Here is a 15,584-nt window from a genome sequence, read left to right on the forward strand (position 1 = left end):
AACCCTGAGGGACACCACAAGTGACGGGCTTGGGAGTGGAGATAAGACAAATTTGGTAACGCCGACTTCATTTATACTGACGGCTCCAAGAACTCCTTAGATGTTGGGGCCTCGATTGTGTGCAATGATGTCCAGTATCTATTCTCTTTATCCCAGATATGTAGTAGCTATACAGCTGAAATGGTTGCAATCTACAAGTACTTTAATGTTTTTCATACAAAATAATAAAGGTCATCTGTACAGATTTATCGTCAGTCTTACTAAGTTAAAAAAAAAATCACAACAAACCCCATAAATCCAAAGATCAATTATTCATTAAAGTCTGCCAACAGAAACGGTATTTGTTCGCTTAGGTCCCAAGGCACTGTGGAATAGACGGTAACGAACTGGCTGATCGCGCAGCAAAAGTCGCGATTTCTGAAGGGATTCAACTTCGTGGAGTGCTCGTCGATGACTTCATTGTCCTCAGAAAGCAGAAAATTAAATTGAAATGGCATAAAATGTGGGTATCAAAAGTGATCTTGGAAAAGGTGTCATTTTACTAAAATTTTCGTAAAAAAAAATTTATTTTCGTATTTATTCTGCCTAAAATATTAAGAAAAAATCACTTAAATCGGACCAGTATTAACGATTATACAGCTGTTACTATAGTTATCCTCTTATCACTTCATTAATAAATAAATAATTATCATAGTTTCCATAGTGTTCAATTAATATACATATATACATCCTCAAATATAGCAATAGCGGAGCATTGCCGGGTCTGCTAGTATACTATAAAATATAAAAAATAAGCTGATAAAAGAAGACAGGAGGGTCAGAAATCCTTCTGGTTTCTTGCGTAAAATATGAAAGTAATGACCTCAATCATGGATGGAAAAGGAAAATATGGAAATATATGATAAATACAGTCACTTCCTTTAAGGGAAATTCCCGCAAGACTTTTCAACGTGAGATACCTACGGTCCTAGAGCTTCAGGAACTTGCGAAATTTGAAGATATCACGATTTCCTCCAAAACAAAAGACTATTTTATCATTTTGTCATTTATGTATATCTTAATTCTTTGCAAGTTCCTTATTTCGTTTTATTTAACATGCACTTATAAAATAAATGTGAATCACAACATTAGTATGACTCATTGCCCAGAAGTGGTAGAATGAATTGCCTCTTAGGTATTCATATTTCTTAAATCAAAACAGAAATATGTCATACAAAGGAAAAAGTAAATGTTTTGAAATATTTGAGGCGGTAAAAAGAATAGTTGTATATTCCATATGTGGTAAGTGAATGTGGCCGTTTGTAGTGGAAGGAGTTGAGGCGTAGGTCTTTACAAGCTACTGCAACGGCGCCGGTTTGAATCTGGCCTGGAGGGTCGACTTTTATTTCTGTGGTGACCCCACCACGATAGGTTCTATAAGGGAGTGAAGTAGAGTAACAGCCCTCTTCTTTTTAACGTTGTGATGGACCAATGTTATGCAATAGGATAATTCCATGGGCAACTGTTGGATATTGGAACCTGCTACCAGTGCTGGTCTAAAGTTTCATTTATGCAGATGAAATTGTGGTGATCGCAGATAGGCCGGGACATCTACAAGTAACTATGAATGAATGGTCTGAAGAGTTGAAAAGAAAAGGGTTAAATATAAATCCTGGTAAGAGCAAGGTTATGAATATTGGAAGGACAGACGAACAGATTACAATTAAATGTCTTGGACAGGTCCTTGAAATGGTGGATAATTTTAATTACCTGGGAACTATCATAAGTAGAGATGGGCGGATAGACCAGAAGATAATGAATAGAGTAAGAAAGGCTAATGGCGTATTCTTCCAAATATCTTTAGCACTGAATGGCAGGCAAAGAGACGAAGCTACGCTTGTTTAATTGTGTATTCTTGCCTTTTCTTTTCTATGGGTCAGAAAGTTGGACGGTTCTGAAGAAACATACGAGCCAAATTACCGTTACTTAAATGAGGTAACTCAGAAAAGTAGCGGGTAAAACCAGACAGAACTGTGTAAGGAATTACAGCATATGTGCCACGATGGGAGTAAGGTCTGTTATTAAAGTAAAAAGTCTGTAGGATAAGATATGGCCGAAAAGCCCGGTGGTTGATGGCTGCGCCCAGTCGGTAGACCAAGACCTATAATGAATACATAGACGGGCTCGGAAGAGAACTTGGCAGCTCAATGGATCAAATTCAAAAAATGGACTGAGGCTAGAGATCTATACAAGAAATGGACTGAGGCTACTCCACGCATAACAGCACTAAGGAGGTAAAGAATGAAGAACATTCCACGAAAACAATGAACAGTAACATGACGTGTGTCCTTTATCAGAATTGTGTAGTTTTGTTTAGTAAGAAAGAGCAATATAATATAACGAGGGAAATTTAAATTATAATTAATTATTATTTTCTTTGCTTTTGTCCCAGTAGCGGACTAATCAGATAGCAAATAGCTTAAATAAAAACAAATCGAGTCAATGTACGTACATACAGTAATATTTACAAAATAAAAAAAAAAAAAATTATTAACAAAATTATAACTCTGGAATTATGAGTCCATTAAATATAATTCCGTATTGCAGAAATATGTAATGACAGTGCAATCTTCGTAATCCAAACTGACGTTGGAAAAAACAAATTTACTTCTTTCAAGAAAACTCAACATACATTAATATTTTATCTTGCCGATCTATAGGAAAGTTATTGTAATCACTGCGAAAATCAAAAGTGGAAATTTTAACACAGTTTAGATATCGGATAATGTAACTCCTATGTTCATAATATGTTTTACTAGAATTAGGAATACATAATATCTATTGTATAAATCATTTGATTCTATAAAATTAATTTAATTAATATAAGAAATATGTATAAAACAAATTTTGATGGGTTTTTTAAATCACATTTTAAATAAATCAATACTAAGATTATTTTTTAAAATTTGTATTTATACTTTTTTCACTTATATACGGACATGTGAATTTATATTAATGAATATTATGAAAACTACTACTATCAAGTTAATTAAATAAGCTACTTTATACAGCATATTAAACTAGGAGAAAAATGATTTATTTGACCATGCTGCCCAAATAAATTGAGTTGCTGTAATACGCAGCGTGACCATTAATCCATAATTGGACTTATATACACAATAATAAATTAGCATTTTTCATTTTTCAAACAATAATTATCAATAAACTAAATACAATACTCCTCAAATACAATTTTTTTATCTTAACAAAAAAAAGTTTTTTCTATATGCCTATATTTGTTTTCCTCCTTCTCTCTCAAAGCAGAAACAAAACAATTACTGCAGTAGAAGAGTTTAGAGCACTCGAATAAATAGGTTTAAAAAATAATTGATGGTAAACAATTAATTTGAGCGTTAATAGACATCCTTACATCTAATAGTTCCTGAGATATAGTTTATCATCAAATTAAAGTTTTGTCCAAACAACTAGAAATTTTTTGTTTTGACTCCCGTCAAAATAGCCCTGAAGAAGCCCTGCAACGTGGGGCGAAACGTTGGCTCATTAAAATATTATAATTCTACTATTTGAGTTTTTTTGACCGCACCCGGACCATATTCCTTTCAACTAGAAATCAATATTTAACGGATTTATAATGGTGAATATCATGAAAACTACTACTCTTACCAAGTAAATTGCTATAAATTGCTTCATAGTACATTAAACTATCTTTAATTTAAGTGCTAATAGATATCTGTACGTTTAATGGTTCCTGAGATATAGTTTTTTATAATCCAACAGTTTTTCTAACTAAAAATATATGATTATATAAAAGGAAGTAGGGGAAAAAATTCATAATTTTAGCAAATTAACTCATCATTTAGCACTAAAGGATGTAAAAGAAAACAAAGTGTAGTCGCACAAAATACGGCTAGTGACTAACTATGTTATAAGACTCATAGCACCTGACGAAAAAAAAAAAAACCAACTTAAAAACGATTGATTTTTAAAATTTCAAACTGTAAAATTCTCCCTCCCCCCCTCCAAAAAAAAAAATAAAAATAGTTTTTTATTTTATACCAGATAGGCCTGGTGGGCCTTACATGGTTGATATAACCGTTATATTATATATATATTTTTAACAGTTGATTATGGGGGGGGGGGATTGTCTTGTACAAAAGGTACCCCTAACTATACACAGTGTTGTTATTAAAAGAAAAGAAAAAGAAATAGATAAGAATAATGCTTCTTAATAAAAGGGGAAAGTAACATTAATAACAAAAAATAATGATATTGGTACACTTAAATAAAACAAACAATTGCCCTCTAATAGTAAAAAGAAACAAGTTAAATTGAAAAAGGGAAGAGAGAAGAAAAGAGAAAAAAAAATGAATAAATACAATAGAGGTAGTGTGACTATGAATTAATTTTATATCTATTAAAATTTATAACAAAATGTCCTGCAGCAGTCTGGGCTTCAGTCTTAGGATTTAGGTTGGGTTTCCCAGGTTGTAGGTCACTGCTCCTCCAACTGTCGGTTAGTGGGAGTGGAACTTCATGAACGATTTTTGATATAATCCTCTATTGACTCCATCTGTAATTCGCGATGCAATTGGCTATTTCTTATGAACCAAGGAGCATTAACTGCGATTCTTAGGACTTTATTTTGAAAAGATTGTAGTTTTTTCCTTTTCGTAAAGGATGCCGCTCCCAGACTTCACAGCCAGAACAGTTGTTTCTGGTTTTAGCATGGAATTTCTGTTTAGGGTAGGATATAGTATTGCCAACCTTGCATAGGTTTGAGTTATATGTAATAGTTTGAGGTTTGATGTAAATAAATAAAAATAGTTATGTAAGTAAATACTATTGAATTTTTTACACCATTTTTCTTAATGCTTTCTTTAATCCGAACTTTTTAGCAATCCGAATACTCCCCTGCTTCAATTAGTTCGAAATAACGAGACTACACTGTATTTTACTAACTTATACACTAGAATAAATTGTGGACATTTTCTAAAGCTAGAAAACTATAAAATAAAAAATAAATATAGAAGAGATTTCATTTTTACTACAACTCGCGGAGAGGGTTCTCGAAACTGGATAAATCCAGACGTGAGTCATTGCTGCTTCAATAATATTATGCCTGATATTCATGAATCATCGGCTAATCTGCATACAGTAGATTGGCTTACTTCATGCAGTAAGTCCAAGAGCCCATGAGAAGATTAACAAAAATGTTATTTCACACTAATTTTTTATTACTTTAATAAAAACTATATACAGTGAGGAGTTTATGTTGATGACCATAAATAAAAAATAGTTGCTGTTCCAAAAGTTATAAAAATTCATTTTTGAGTTCTTTTCAACATCATATCCCGTGTTTCCACCTCCAATACCTATTCCATTCTCTCCCGAAAATCCGACTTATCTATCCAGCAATGTCATCGTGCAGTGGACGTAGTCTCGTCTTCTTTGGAGCGCGGAATGTACTGCACGGGAGTCTTTTTCGATGAAGAACAGGCTTTTGATCGAGTCTGGCTACCCGGGACTGCTTTACAAACTCCGTAAATTCCTACCTCCTACACACTTTCTCATCATTCGTTCCTTTCTCATTGATAGATTTTTCCAAGTAAACCAGAATGGTTCCTATTCATCCCTCTATTCTCTGTCCGCTGGTGTTCCTCAAGGTAGTATCCTTGGTCCCATCCTCTACACCGTCTATACAGCTGACATTCCAACCAATCCTAACACTATCCTCACCACGTCTGCCGATGACACATGTGTGCTCGCTGATAATAATAACCCATTAATTGTATCCCATATCAATTAAATCTCCAATCCCATATCACAGCCCTCGAAGATTGGTGTCGTAATTGGAGGATTGAGATAAATTCCAACAAATCCCATCAAATCACCTTTACCCTTCGTCGTAAAGTTTCATTTAATGATGTTACTCTTACCCCTGTCGAACAGATCCGCTACCTTGGACTACATTTGAACAAACGATTAACCTGGAATCCTCACACCAGACTGAAAAGACAGGAAACTGCTTCCTCGATTTCGACTATTACAGCACTTACTAGACAAACGGTCTAAACTTCCAACACATTACAAAAGACTGATCTACAAGACTGTAATAAGGCCAATCTGGACATATAAAGTTGAGCTTTTGGGCTCCAGTACAGTTGTAAATAGCAATAAATAAATATTTAAAAAACAAATATCAAAATACCATATTTCGATTATAAATTTTAACGCAAACACTTGAACAGAAACTAAAAACTTCAATAATTAGATAAATACATAAGTAGGTATAGAATATAATTCCTTCTTGATTTAATATCTTGTATCATCACTTGCATACGAATTAATTTTGATGGTATTCATCTGAATTTTTTCAACATATTTATTTGTATTCTAATTTATTTATTTATATGTTTTTAAATTCACGTAATTGTTTTTTTAGTAAACTGTTCCACAGATATGTTTTTTGCTATCTATTGATGATATGTTAATTTGCTTAATTGATTAAATAGTTGTGGCGGATCACTGGAGAGAAGAGGAATGAAAGAGTGAAACAGGGGGAATAATGTATTGGATGTATTGCTAAATTGTTATTTGGCTTAAAGCGAGAAGGAGGAAAACAAATATATGTGTATAGGAAAAAAACACTTTTTTATTGTAAAGAAAAATAAATGTATTTAAAGAGTATCATATTTAGTTTATTGATAATTATTGTTTGAAAAATGAAAAATGTTAATTTATTATGGTTTATATATGTCCAATTATGTATTAATGGGTATGCTGTGTGTTACAGCAACCCAATATATTTGGGCAGCATGACCAAGTAAAGCATTTTTCTTCTAATTTAATATGCTGTATAAAATAGTTTATTTTATTAACTTCATAGTAGTAGTTTTCATAATATTCACTCATATAAATTCACATGTCCATTTATTAGTGAAAAAACTATAAATACAAATTTAAAAAAATACTTTTTGTATGAATTTATTTAATACGTGATAAAAAAAACGTGGTCACCAACAAAATTTGTATTATAAAAATTTCTACTATCAAAAAAATTAGTTTTACAGAATCAAATGATTTATACAATGAATTTTGATTTGGCTTTGTACGAAAAGAAGGAAAACTAATATATGTATATAGGAAAGAATAAAAAAGGAGAAAAAAATTTATTTTTTTAAGAAAAAAAAATGATCAAAGTATAAAGCATTTCCATCTGGAATTTACAGTATTTTAGAAATAATAAAATATAAGTTTTATACATTCTAACAATAATTACTAATAATTTGATATAAAGTAAAAGAGTACTGTTGAAGTTACCAAAATTAATATTTGTTCATATTGGAAGAAGACAGTATGAAGTAGATTTTAGGAAGATAATCCGGGTGGCGGTCAATAAAGGTATTAAGAAAACTATAGTTAACGCAACGTTTCGGCCCACTTAACAGGGATTCGTCCGAGCTGAAGAAGATATGGCAGAATTTACGTTTTTTGCATCTTTAATTTGAGTGCTAATAGACATCTCTACGTCTGATGTTTCCTGAGATAGAGTTTTTTTATAAACCAAAAGTAATGTCTCAAAAATCAAAATCAATAAATACTTTGTGAATTTATATGAGTGATTATTATGGCGATTGCAACTCCTACGAGAATAAACAAATTTCTAGTACATTTAACTAGGGAGAGAGAAAGAAATACTTTATACATTCATGCTGTCCAAATACCGATGTATTGCTACATTACACAGCATACTGATCAATCCATGACTGAACAAATATAAGTTACATATTTTTACATGATATAATATAATAGATAGATAACCTCTTTTTTTTTCTTCCACAGTTTTCTTTTACAATTAATACCAGTCTACAAACTAACTACAAGTTTTTCGATTTATTCCTTTTTTTTTTCCCTTCTATTTCACAACCCCTATTTCATTTGATCAACAAATTCCCCTATATAACAAATATTTAAAATAATAACTAATTAAAACAACAAATAAGATATGCGATACATGCATGCCATCCCACTTCTGGATAAACTCCCATACTCATTAATTCCCATGCATGTGGTGGTGTATGATTCCCAGGGAGTCAAGTATTATATTCTCTGTCACCCTAGCCACGTCCTGGACATCGACCCCGAGCTCCTCCATGAAGCTCCTAGTTGTGCTGGGAATCGTTCCACCGGCTCCGAACCAGAGGCATCTCACGTTGAAGTCTCGTTCTCCGAAGCCCTCACGGAACTTCTCCTTGAGGAAAGGGATACATTTATCGTAAATTTCCTTCTTTTCCCTTAATTTGGGTACTAATATGTATCTTTACGTCTAATGATTCCTGAGATATTATTTGTCTGAATACTTAGAAACCAACATCTTGTGAATTTGTATTGGTGAATATCATGGCAACTGCTACCCCTACGAAGATAAACTTCTTTCTAATTATTGAACGTAAATAGCACATTCAGGACTCCTATTTTAGTAAATTTACTCTTTTTTAAATAATTTTTTATTATGTTTTTAGTGTTGTAGTTAGTTTTAATTATATGGAGCTCCATATAAAAATATTTTTTTAAACCTTATGCAACAGCCGTAATTTTCCCTCCAACTATAGTCCGGTCAAAATTATTGTAAAATTATAAATTTTGCCGTTTTCTCCAATAAATTGCTACAACAACATGCCCGTTTAATGTTTGAACCACTCCTCCGAAAAACTGAGTTGTTTTGACATTATTGGGCTATTCTTGGATTATTCTACTAATATTGGGACGTAAATATGCTTTAAAAATGTTTGAAGAATTCAAACCAAATTTAAAATTTTAATCATAAACTGTTAACTGGTTATTGTCAAGTCCTGAGTGTGTAAAATTTAAGTGATACTAAATTTTATTTGGCCAGAGAAAACCAATAATGCTAAATTTTATTTGGCATTATTGGTTTTCTCTCATTCGATCAAACCTTGAAACACTATATAGAGAGGGTTTAGATAAAGAATTTATAGCACGATCCTACTACATATCGATGTAGTCAACCAAAAATAATTAAATTCATTAATATCTTATAACTTGAAGAGCCGCTAGAAACACTGGTGGTTTTGATTTATCTGTGTTGAACAATGGACTGGGTTACGATTGCATAAATGTCTGATATCTTTGCTTTGCTTAAATAGTGACACGACTAAAAAAAAAAGAGTTTTTCAGATTTCTTTTTTTAATTTCCGTGTTACGAAGATATTGATATACTTAGGAACAATTTAAAAGGGAGTGCCAAAAAATTGGGTCTTGAACGTTAATTCATTTTTTAGCAAGATAATGACTTAAATCTATGAGAACAAAGAAGTTGCTTATATATAATGTACCCAAGTTACTTAGTACACCTCCTCAGTCCCCAGATCTTAATCCCAGAGAACATTTATGGGATGAAATTAACCGTCGAGTAAGGAGAAAAGTGACGAAAAACAAAGAGTTGAAGACCGCTTTATTGGAAGAATGGGAGGGAATCCCAGCAGAAGTGAGGAATAAATTAATTGGATCAATGAAACCCCAATTGTTAGAAGTAATCTAAAATAAATGGGAGCCTACAAATTTCTAAAACATAGTTATGGATGTATAAATATTTACTTTGATTTATGTTTCCAGACTTATTTCGCATTATTATTACTTCAGACAATTTTTTAAAACTTTTGTTGATATATGTGTAAAATAAGAGTGATTTTTTCTGGAAAATAACATACCTTTAATCATGAGAACACTTGCCAAATTTACGTGAGTGTTTCCAGACTTTTTTTTGCCTAATGTATATATTACTGCTTATCTGTTTTGTTTTTTATTTTGTGTGTTTGATGTATTCTATTGATTGTGTCATATGCTAACGAATCTTTTGCAACAACTCTAATAGCTTTAGTAAACTTTATAGAACGACCTCTGAAAAGAAAGTAATATTCTTCAAGTAATGGCACTTTCTTTAGAGTACGTCCAATTCCAAATAAAGCAAAAAAGAATTCTTTAAGATGTGCCACTAGTCAAGGAAATGCAGCGATATGTACTTCGGCTTTAAATTACAGATATTACTATTGGTACTAATATAACTGTAGTATACGCGTATATTTTCACGAAAATACAGTATGATCTCTGTAATCCGAACTAATTCCTGCAGGGGGGGGGGATTCGGATAACTGAAAAAAAACTCAACAATATGGAAGTACATAACTATTTTTAAATTATGAAGATGTTCAGGGGTGCGGTCAAAAGAGAACAAAAATAGTTACAACTATTTATTTTGCCTAAGTTTCGCCTCACTTTGTAGAGCTTGATCAGCAGGGGTGTTCAAGTTTGGAGCTACCGAGACTTTGATATAAATTCATTTAATGCCGCTAACACATGCCGAAACACTAATGGTTTTGATTTATCTGAATTGTTGCTACACGATGGACTAGTTTACGATATCATACATTTCTGATATCTTTGCTTTGCTTAAACAGTGATACGACTAAAGTGTTTTATAAGAATTTTTTTAAAGTCTTGATAGTTCCAAATTTGAACAACCCTAATGAAGCTCTACAAAGTGGGACGAAACGTTGGTAAAATAAATAGTTGTTAACTATTTTTGTTCTCTTTTGACCGCATCCCTTATCATCTTCATGATTTGAAATAATTATTTTTGTTTTGTACATATTTTATTTAATCACTTTTATAGGAATTATATTACCCGATATCGAAAATGCGGAAAAAAATTCTAATTTTGATTTTCACGATAACATTAACTTGCCTAAAATCGGGATGTTAAAAATGTCCATTACACGTGTACAAATTTATTTGAAAACAAAAATGTTATTGCCTGCTGTTTCTTGAGACTGGTAATTATCTATTAAATAAATCAATATAGTCTCAACACTTTTATTTCATCAATAATCCAACGTTTCGGCCATTTCGGCCAGAAATTTGTTTATTTGTTATTTGTTTTTCGGCCAGAAAAACTGTTCTCCTGGGCAGAACAGCCTGCAAAAGAATTTTTAAATTTTGATGTGAGGTGAGAATTTATATTGAAGATTGTCCTTGAGGATGGCCGTATGTACAAATTTATTTGAAAACAAAAATGTTATTGTCTGCTAAGTTTTCTCAAAAAAGTAACTTTTTTTTTTTAGACTAGTTCGGATTACTGGAGTGTTCGGAGTACCAAAGTTCGGATCAATGAGATTACAATATTTGATTTTTAATCACAGTAAAAATAAAGTCTTCAAGAAAATCGTAAAATTTTGGTATTGCATTCTATTCATTCTTTTCTTTTCTGATTTTTTTTTTAAATTGAAAGTCCAATTAAACAATTACATAGTATTGAACCTGAAGATAGTTTCTCTTGAATTAAATAAAGCTTGATGAACGAAATATAATTAGATACAACATCTGTAAAATCCAATAACATATTTAAAAATGAAATACATTATTCCAGTTTCAAATTCCATCCATTATACTGAATGAACCTTGGCACGAGGGTCATTTAAATTATACCAGAATTGAATGATCAGTTAACTTCATTATAATTTCAATAAAATACTCGTGACTAAATATTTCCTTTAAACTCATGGACGAACTTATAACTTTATTAAGCTTACTTTTGATTGAATTCTTTCTTTCCTCTTGTTGAAACTTTCTTTTCAAGCCATCTCAATAAAGTTCTCAACTCGTTATAAAATTGCTACACCTGGTCGTGACGAAACGCTGGGGAATTTGCTGCGCTCTGTGTAGTAAACTTGGAAGTCCCTATCAGTGTGTTTGTTTGGATCATGGAAGGAAGGTTACGTCATTCAAATTATGTCTTTTTGATTTTTTTTCTTTCACAACGCAGTAACGTTAATACATTAGTGTAATATGGTGCTGATAAGGTATGCAAGAGCATGCCCTTCGAGGTTTAAAAAGAATAACTAATTATGATAATGTGTCATCCCTTATCATATGAAAATTTTTACTTTTCTTTGGAAGTGAAAAGTCACCATTCCTCAATCAAATGGAATCTGAAGTCAATAAAAACGATCTGAAGGCCTCAGAACGAGAAAAATTACAATCACTACTGCTTGTAGCTGTGAAAAGCTGTCAAACGAAATTTGGAGGTAGAAGTTTATTGGCGACTGAACTAGACTTTCATGTCAAAACTCTGTGTACTGTTTTAGAACAGGTATTGTGCCATGGGTTGAAATATAGAAATCTAGAAAAGAAATCTTCAACAATAAGGTGTGTGATTCCTTTTAATTTACTTCTTTGTCTTATCTTATCACTATTCTAATTGTCACAGAGATGTTTTAATTTTATAGGCAAGTTACTGATTTGGTTTTGGGCAATGCAGAGCAGTATACTCTATGGGATTGTATCCAGGACTTGCTAACAAACCACGAGCGTGAAAGATATGAACTGTTGAGGCAGATATGGACAGATCGGGGTCGTGCAAGAGCCTGGCTTCGATCTGCAATTAATGAGCGTTCTCTTGAAAGATACATGTCTGCACTTATAAACAGTACTAACCTCAGTACGTATTATGAAGATTGGTCATTTCTCCTAAATCAAGAATCGAGTAATATTTTACCAAATATGGCTGCAGGTAAGGCACATTTATATTTCATTATTTTTTGGTTTCAGTGTTGTGAATTGGAAAAAATTGGAAGGTTGATTATATCTATTTTTCACTGTTATTTTATTAGCATATTAACTGCTCATTATAAGATAACTATAGTATGAATTTATTGTCTAGGATGCCCACCATGAGTTATCTCCTAGTTTTGAGAGTTAGTTGTTAACTTGCTATATTTCACAGTACATATGACCTTCATCATATATAGCTACACAAATATAACACGTAAAAAAATACCAGATACTCCTAATAGGGATTCTAGTTAAGAACGCATAATATGAGTTGTATTGTAGTGGGCAGTCATCTTGTTAAATTATAATAATGTAGTGAATTAAAAACAGATATATATTTTTCATCATTATTCAAATTGATCTAATTGCATGAGCATGGCAGAATACTGCAGTTTAAATAAGAACATACTTTTTAAATATTTCAAAAGATATCTAACATCTTGGATTACTAACGAGTGCACTTCTGTTGGTTGTTTTATGTTATTCTGTCAGTCTTAATTCTGATACATTATAAAATATTTTTTAAACAATCAATGAAAAAGTTGTTTAGTTACAAATGAACTACTCTTTTTTTTTTTTTTATATTTCATTGATCATTATTTATATATTCATTTCTCCTTTGGATTCATAAGAACGAGAGATAGGTAGTGCTTTTTAGTTAATTATTTGTCTTATTTCCTTTTGTTGCTGGTTACTATGGTTATAATCTTTTGTTTTGGTTCTAAATTGTCTATCCCATACCCCTATGATTGATTCATACTTTCATTAAAACAATACTGAATTGATTAAGTTCAATACAGTTGAAAATTCTTGAAGAAGGCTTGATTTGCTTTGCTTAACAAATTTATTAGTGAATTAATTCAATCAATACTTAGCAAAGCCTGCAAATCACTGCTTTTATTTGGCTTCTCTATTGTATATTAGTAAATGTACAGATATTTTTTCTTTTTATTTGTACTTTTTAGTTATTCCCAAGGGACCTAGTCTTTGAATAAAGTTTTGTTCTCTATTCTAATTTAAACATTACGTTTGAATCATGTTTTTCTTGACTTGTAATTTAATTTTTGACAATATGTGTATTTAATTTTTCAATGAATGGCTGCTCTTAATTCATTTGACCACAACAGATTACCTATCTATAACTTCATTGTATGCATTGTGTAAGATAACTAGATGATAATTATTCTTCTTGTATGCATCCCAATTCAATTTATAAAATGAAGACAAAACTATGAAATCATTTATTCACATTATTATTATGGTATTATTGTATTGAAAGTTCCTTTTGTAATATTTTTGAGCAGTATTAAACATATAGGAAGTGCACCCCTAACCATAAGTGGATCCCCAATTTGTTTTCGGTTAATATTTTCTATAAGGTGTATGGTAAAATTAATCTGAATGCTGAAAAAAAAAATAATAAATTTGCTTAGTTATGAGTTTTTTTTAATAAAATAAATCAACAATGTTTTTTTTTTAATTATCAAAAATTACCACTTGTTAAAAGCATGAAAATCTGTCAACTTGGATCTCCTATTTGGATTGTAAAGTAGACCCCGATTTTTAAAAATATTTTGTTGGTTTCGACAAAGACATTCATTTAGAACTTTTTCTCCTTGAGAAGGATGAAAAATTTTCTTATCTAAGGGCTGAAATTTATCACCATTCTCTTCAAATCACCTTAACTAAGACTATGTGAAACGGTCAAATATCAACTTCCATAGACAAAGAATAGTTGACTAGCTGATTTTCTAAGACAGTTGGACAAACCCATGATATCTTTGAAGCTACTTCAGTGTCTCTGAATTTCGCTTGGCATTGCATTTATATGGAATTAATTATTTTAATGGACACAGAAAATATGTTTCTTGGATTTTTTGAGCCAATTTCCTTCCCACTAATAGCCTTCATTGCTTTTTTCTTGCTTTATCCGCTCAATTTTTTCCTATTTCTTTTTCTTGGAGTAAGCCTCAGATTTATGCAAGTTATTTCCGGCAACTAATTATCTTTTAGAGCATATTTCCTTATGAAATTAACATACCCTAAACTTTTAATTATGAAGTATTAGATTTTCATTTCCCAACTCATTATTAACAGCTGACAAAATACAAATTCATTGAGACTACATCATACCAATAGAATCAATACAAAATTAATATTCGTAGACTCATTTAGAAATGATGGTGACGCATAAATGACACAACAAGCAACTTCTATATCACCACTCTCATAAACTTCTTTCAACTTATGAACCTCCTTCTGTAACTACTTCTTCCATGGTTAGTTCCTTATGTACCAGTCACTGGGTTTTAACATTTATACTATTTTTTTTTCATTTTTGGCTCACTTCCTCCAAAAGTATTGTGTATCTGGTTTATTATTAAAAATAAATGCAATAAATTCTTTATTTATCATATTTAAAATAATTGTTCTGTAACACAGCTAGTATTTTATCTATTTATTAGGCTTTAAATAAGTTTGGTTTTATTAAAAATACTAAATGTATCAAATTTCTTTTTTCTTTTAGGCTTGTCATCAATTCTATTTGCTCTTAGTATTGATCGACCAGAGCTCAATCAAGCCCCGAATGATTCACAGTTAGGTAATGCATCACTGCTGATTGAACCAATTATTCAGGAAACGCAACCTGAATCTTGTATGTATCCATCATTGATTTATCAAGCGAAGTGAAGCATTGTTAATCATATTCATAAATTTTTTTTGATTACAGGTAAAAAAAAATCTGATAGTAAAAAACAAAAGAAAGCAAATTTGAAAATTATTTCATTTGGCGATGAAGACATTTGCGAAAATACTGTGAAGAATGAAGAGATAATTAATACATTCCTTCCATCTTCAACCGAGTTGATTCAACAAGTATGCTCGATTACTAATTTATTAAATTATTAGCTCACTTATTATAATATTTACACTTACTATAAATATTATAATAT

At 31.3% G+C, this 15,584-nt stretch overlaps 1 protein-coding gene across 2 annotated transcripts in view; it reads left to right on the forward strand.

The window, feature by feature from the left end:
- Positions 1-11,472: 11,472 nt before the first annotated feature.
- LOC106688686 (sorting nexin-29) overlaps positions 11,473-15,584 on the forward strand; it is an 18,756-nt gene continuing 14,644 nt past the window's right edge. Inside the window, exons 1-4 of one of the 2 annotated variants that reach the window (XM_067049351.1) lie at positions 11,473-12,225; positions 12,306-12,589; positions 15,158-15,286; positions 15,362-15,507. In XM_067049351.1, the coding sequence (XP_066905452.1) occupies positions 12,002-12,225; positions 12,306-12,589; positions 15,158-15,286; positions 15,362-15,507 (783 nt within the window). In that variant the 5' untranslated portion in view covers positions 11,473-12,001. The remainder of the gene's footprint in view (positions 12,226-12,305; positions 12,590-15,157; positions 15,287-15,361; positions 15,508-15,584) is intronic. The other variant, XM_014433264.3, reaches the window with a different exon arrangement.

Source organism: Halyomorpha halys, unplaced genomic scaffold, assembly GCF_000696795.3.
Source record: "Halyomorpha halys isolate HHAL.00 unplaced genomic scaffold, Hhal_1.1 Scaffold1176.1, whole genome shotgun sequence".
NCBI classification, from domain to species: domain Eukaryota; kingdom Metazoa; phylum Arthropoda; class Insecta; order Hemiptera; family Pentatomidae; genus Halyomorpha; species Halyomorpha halys.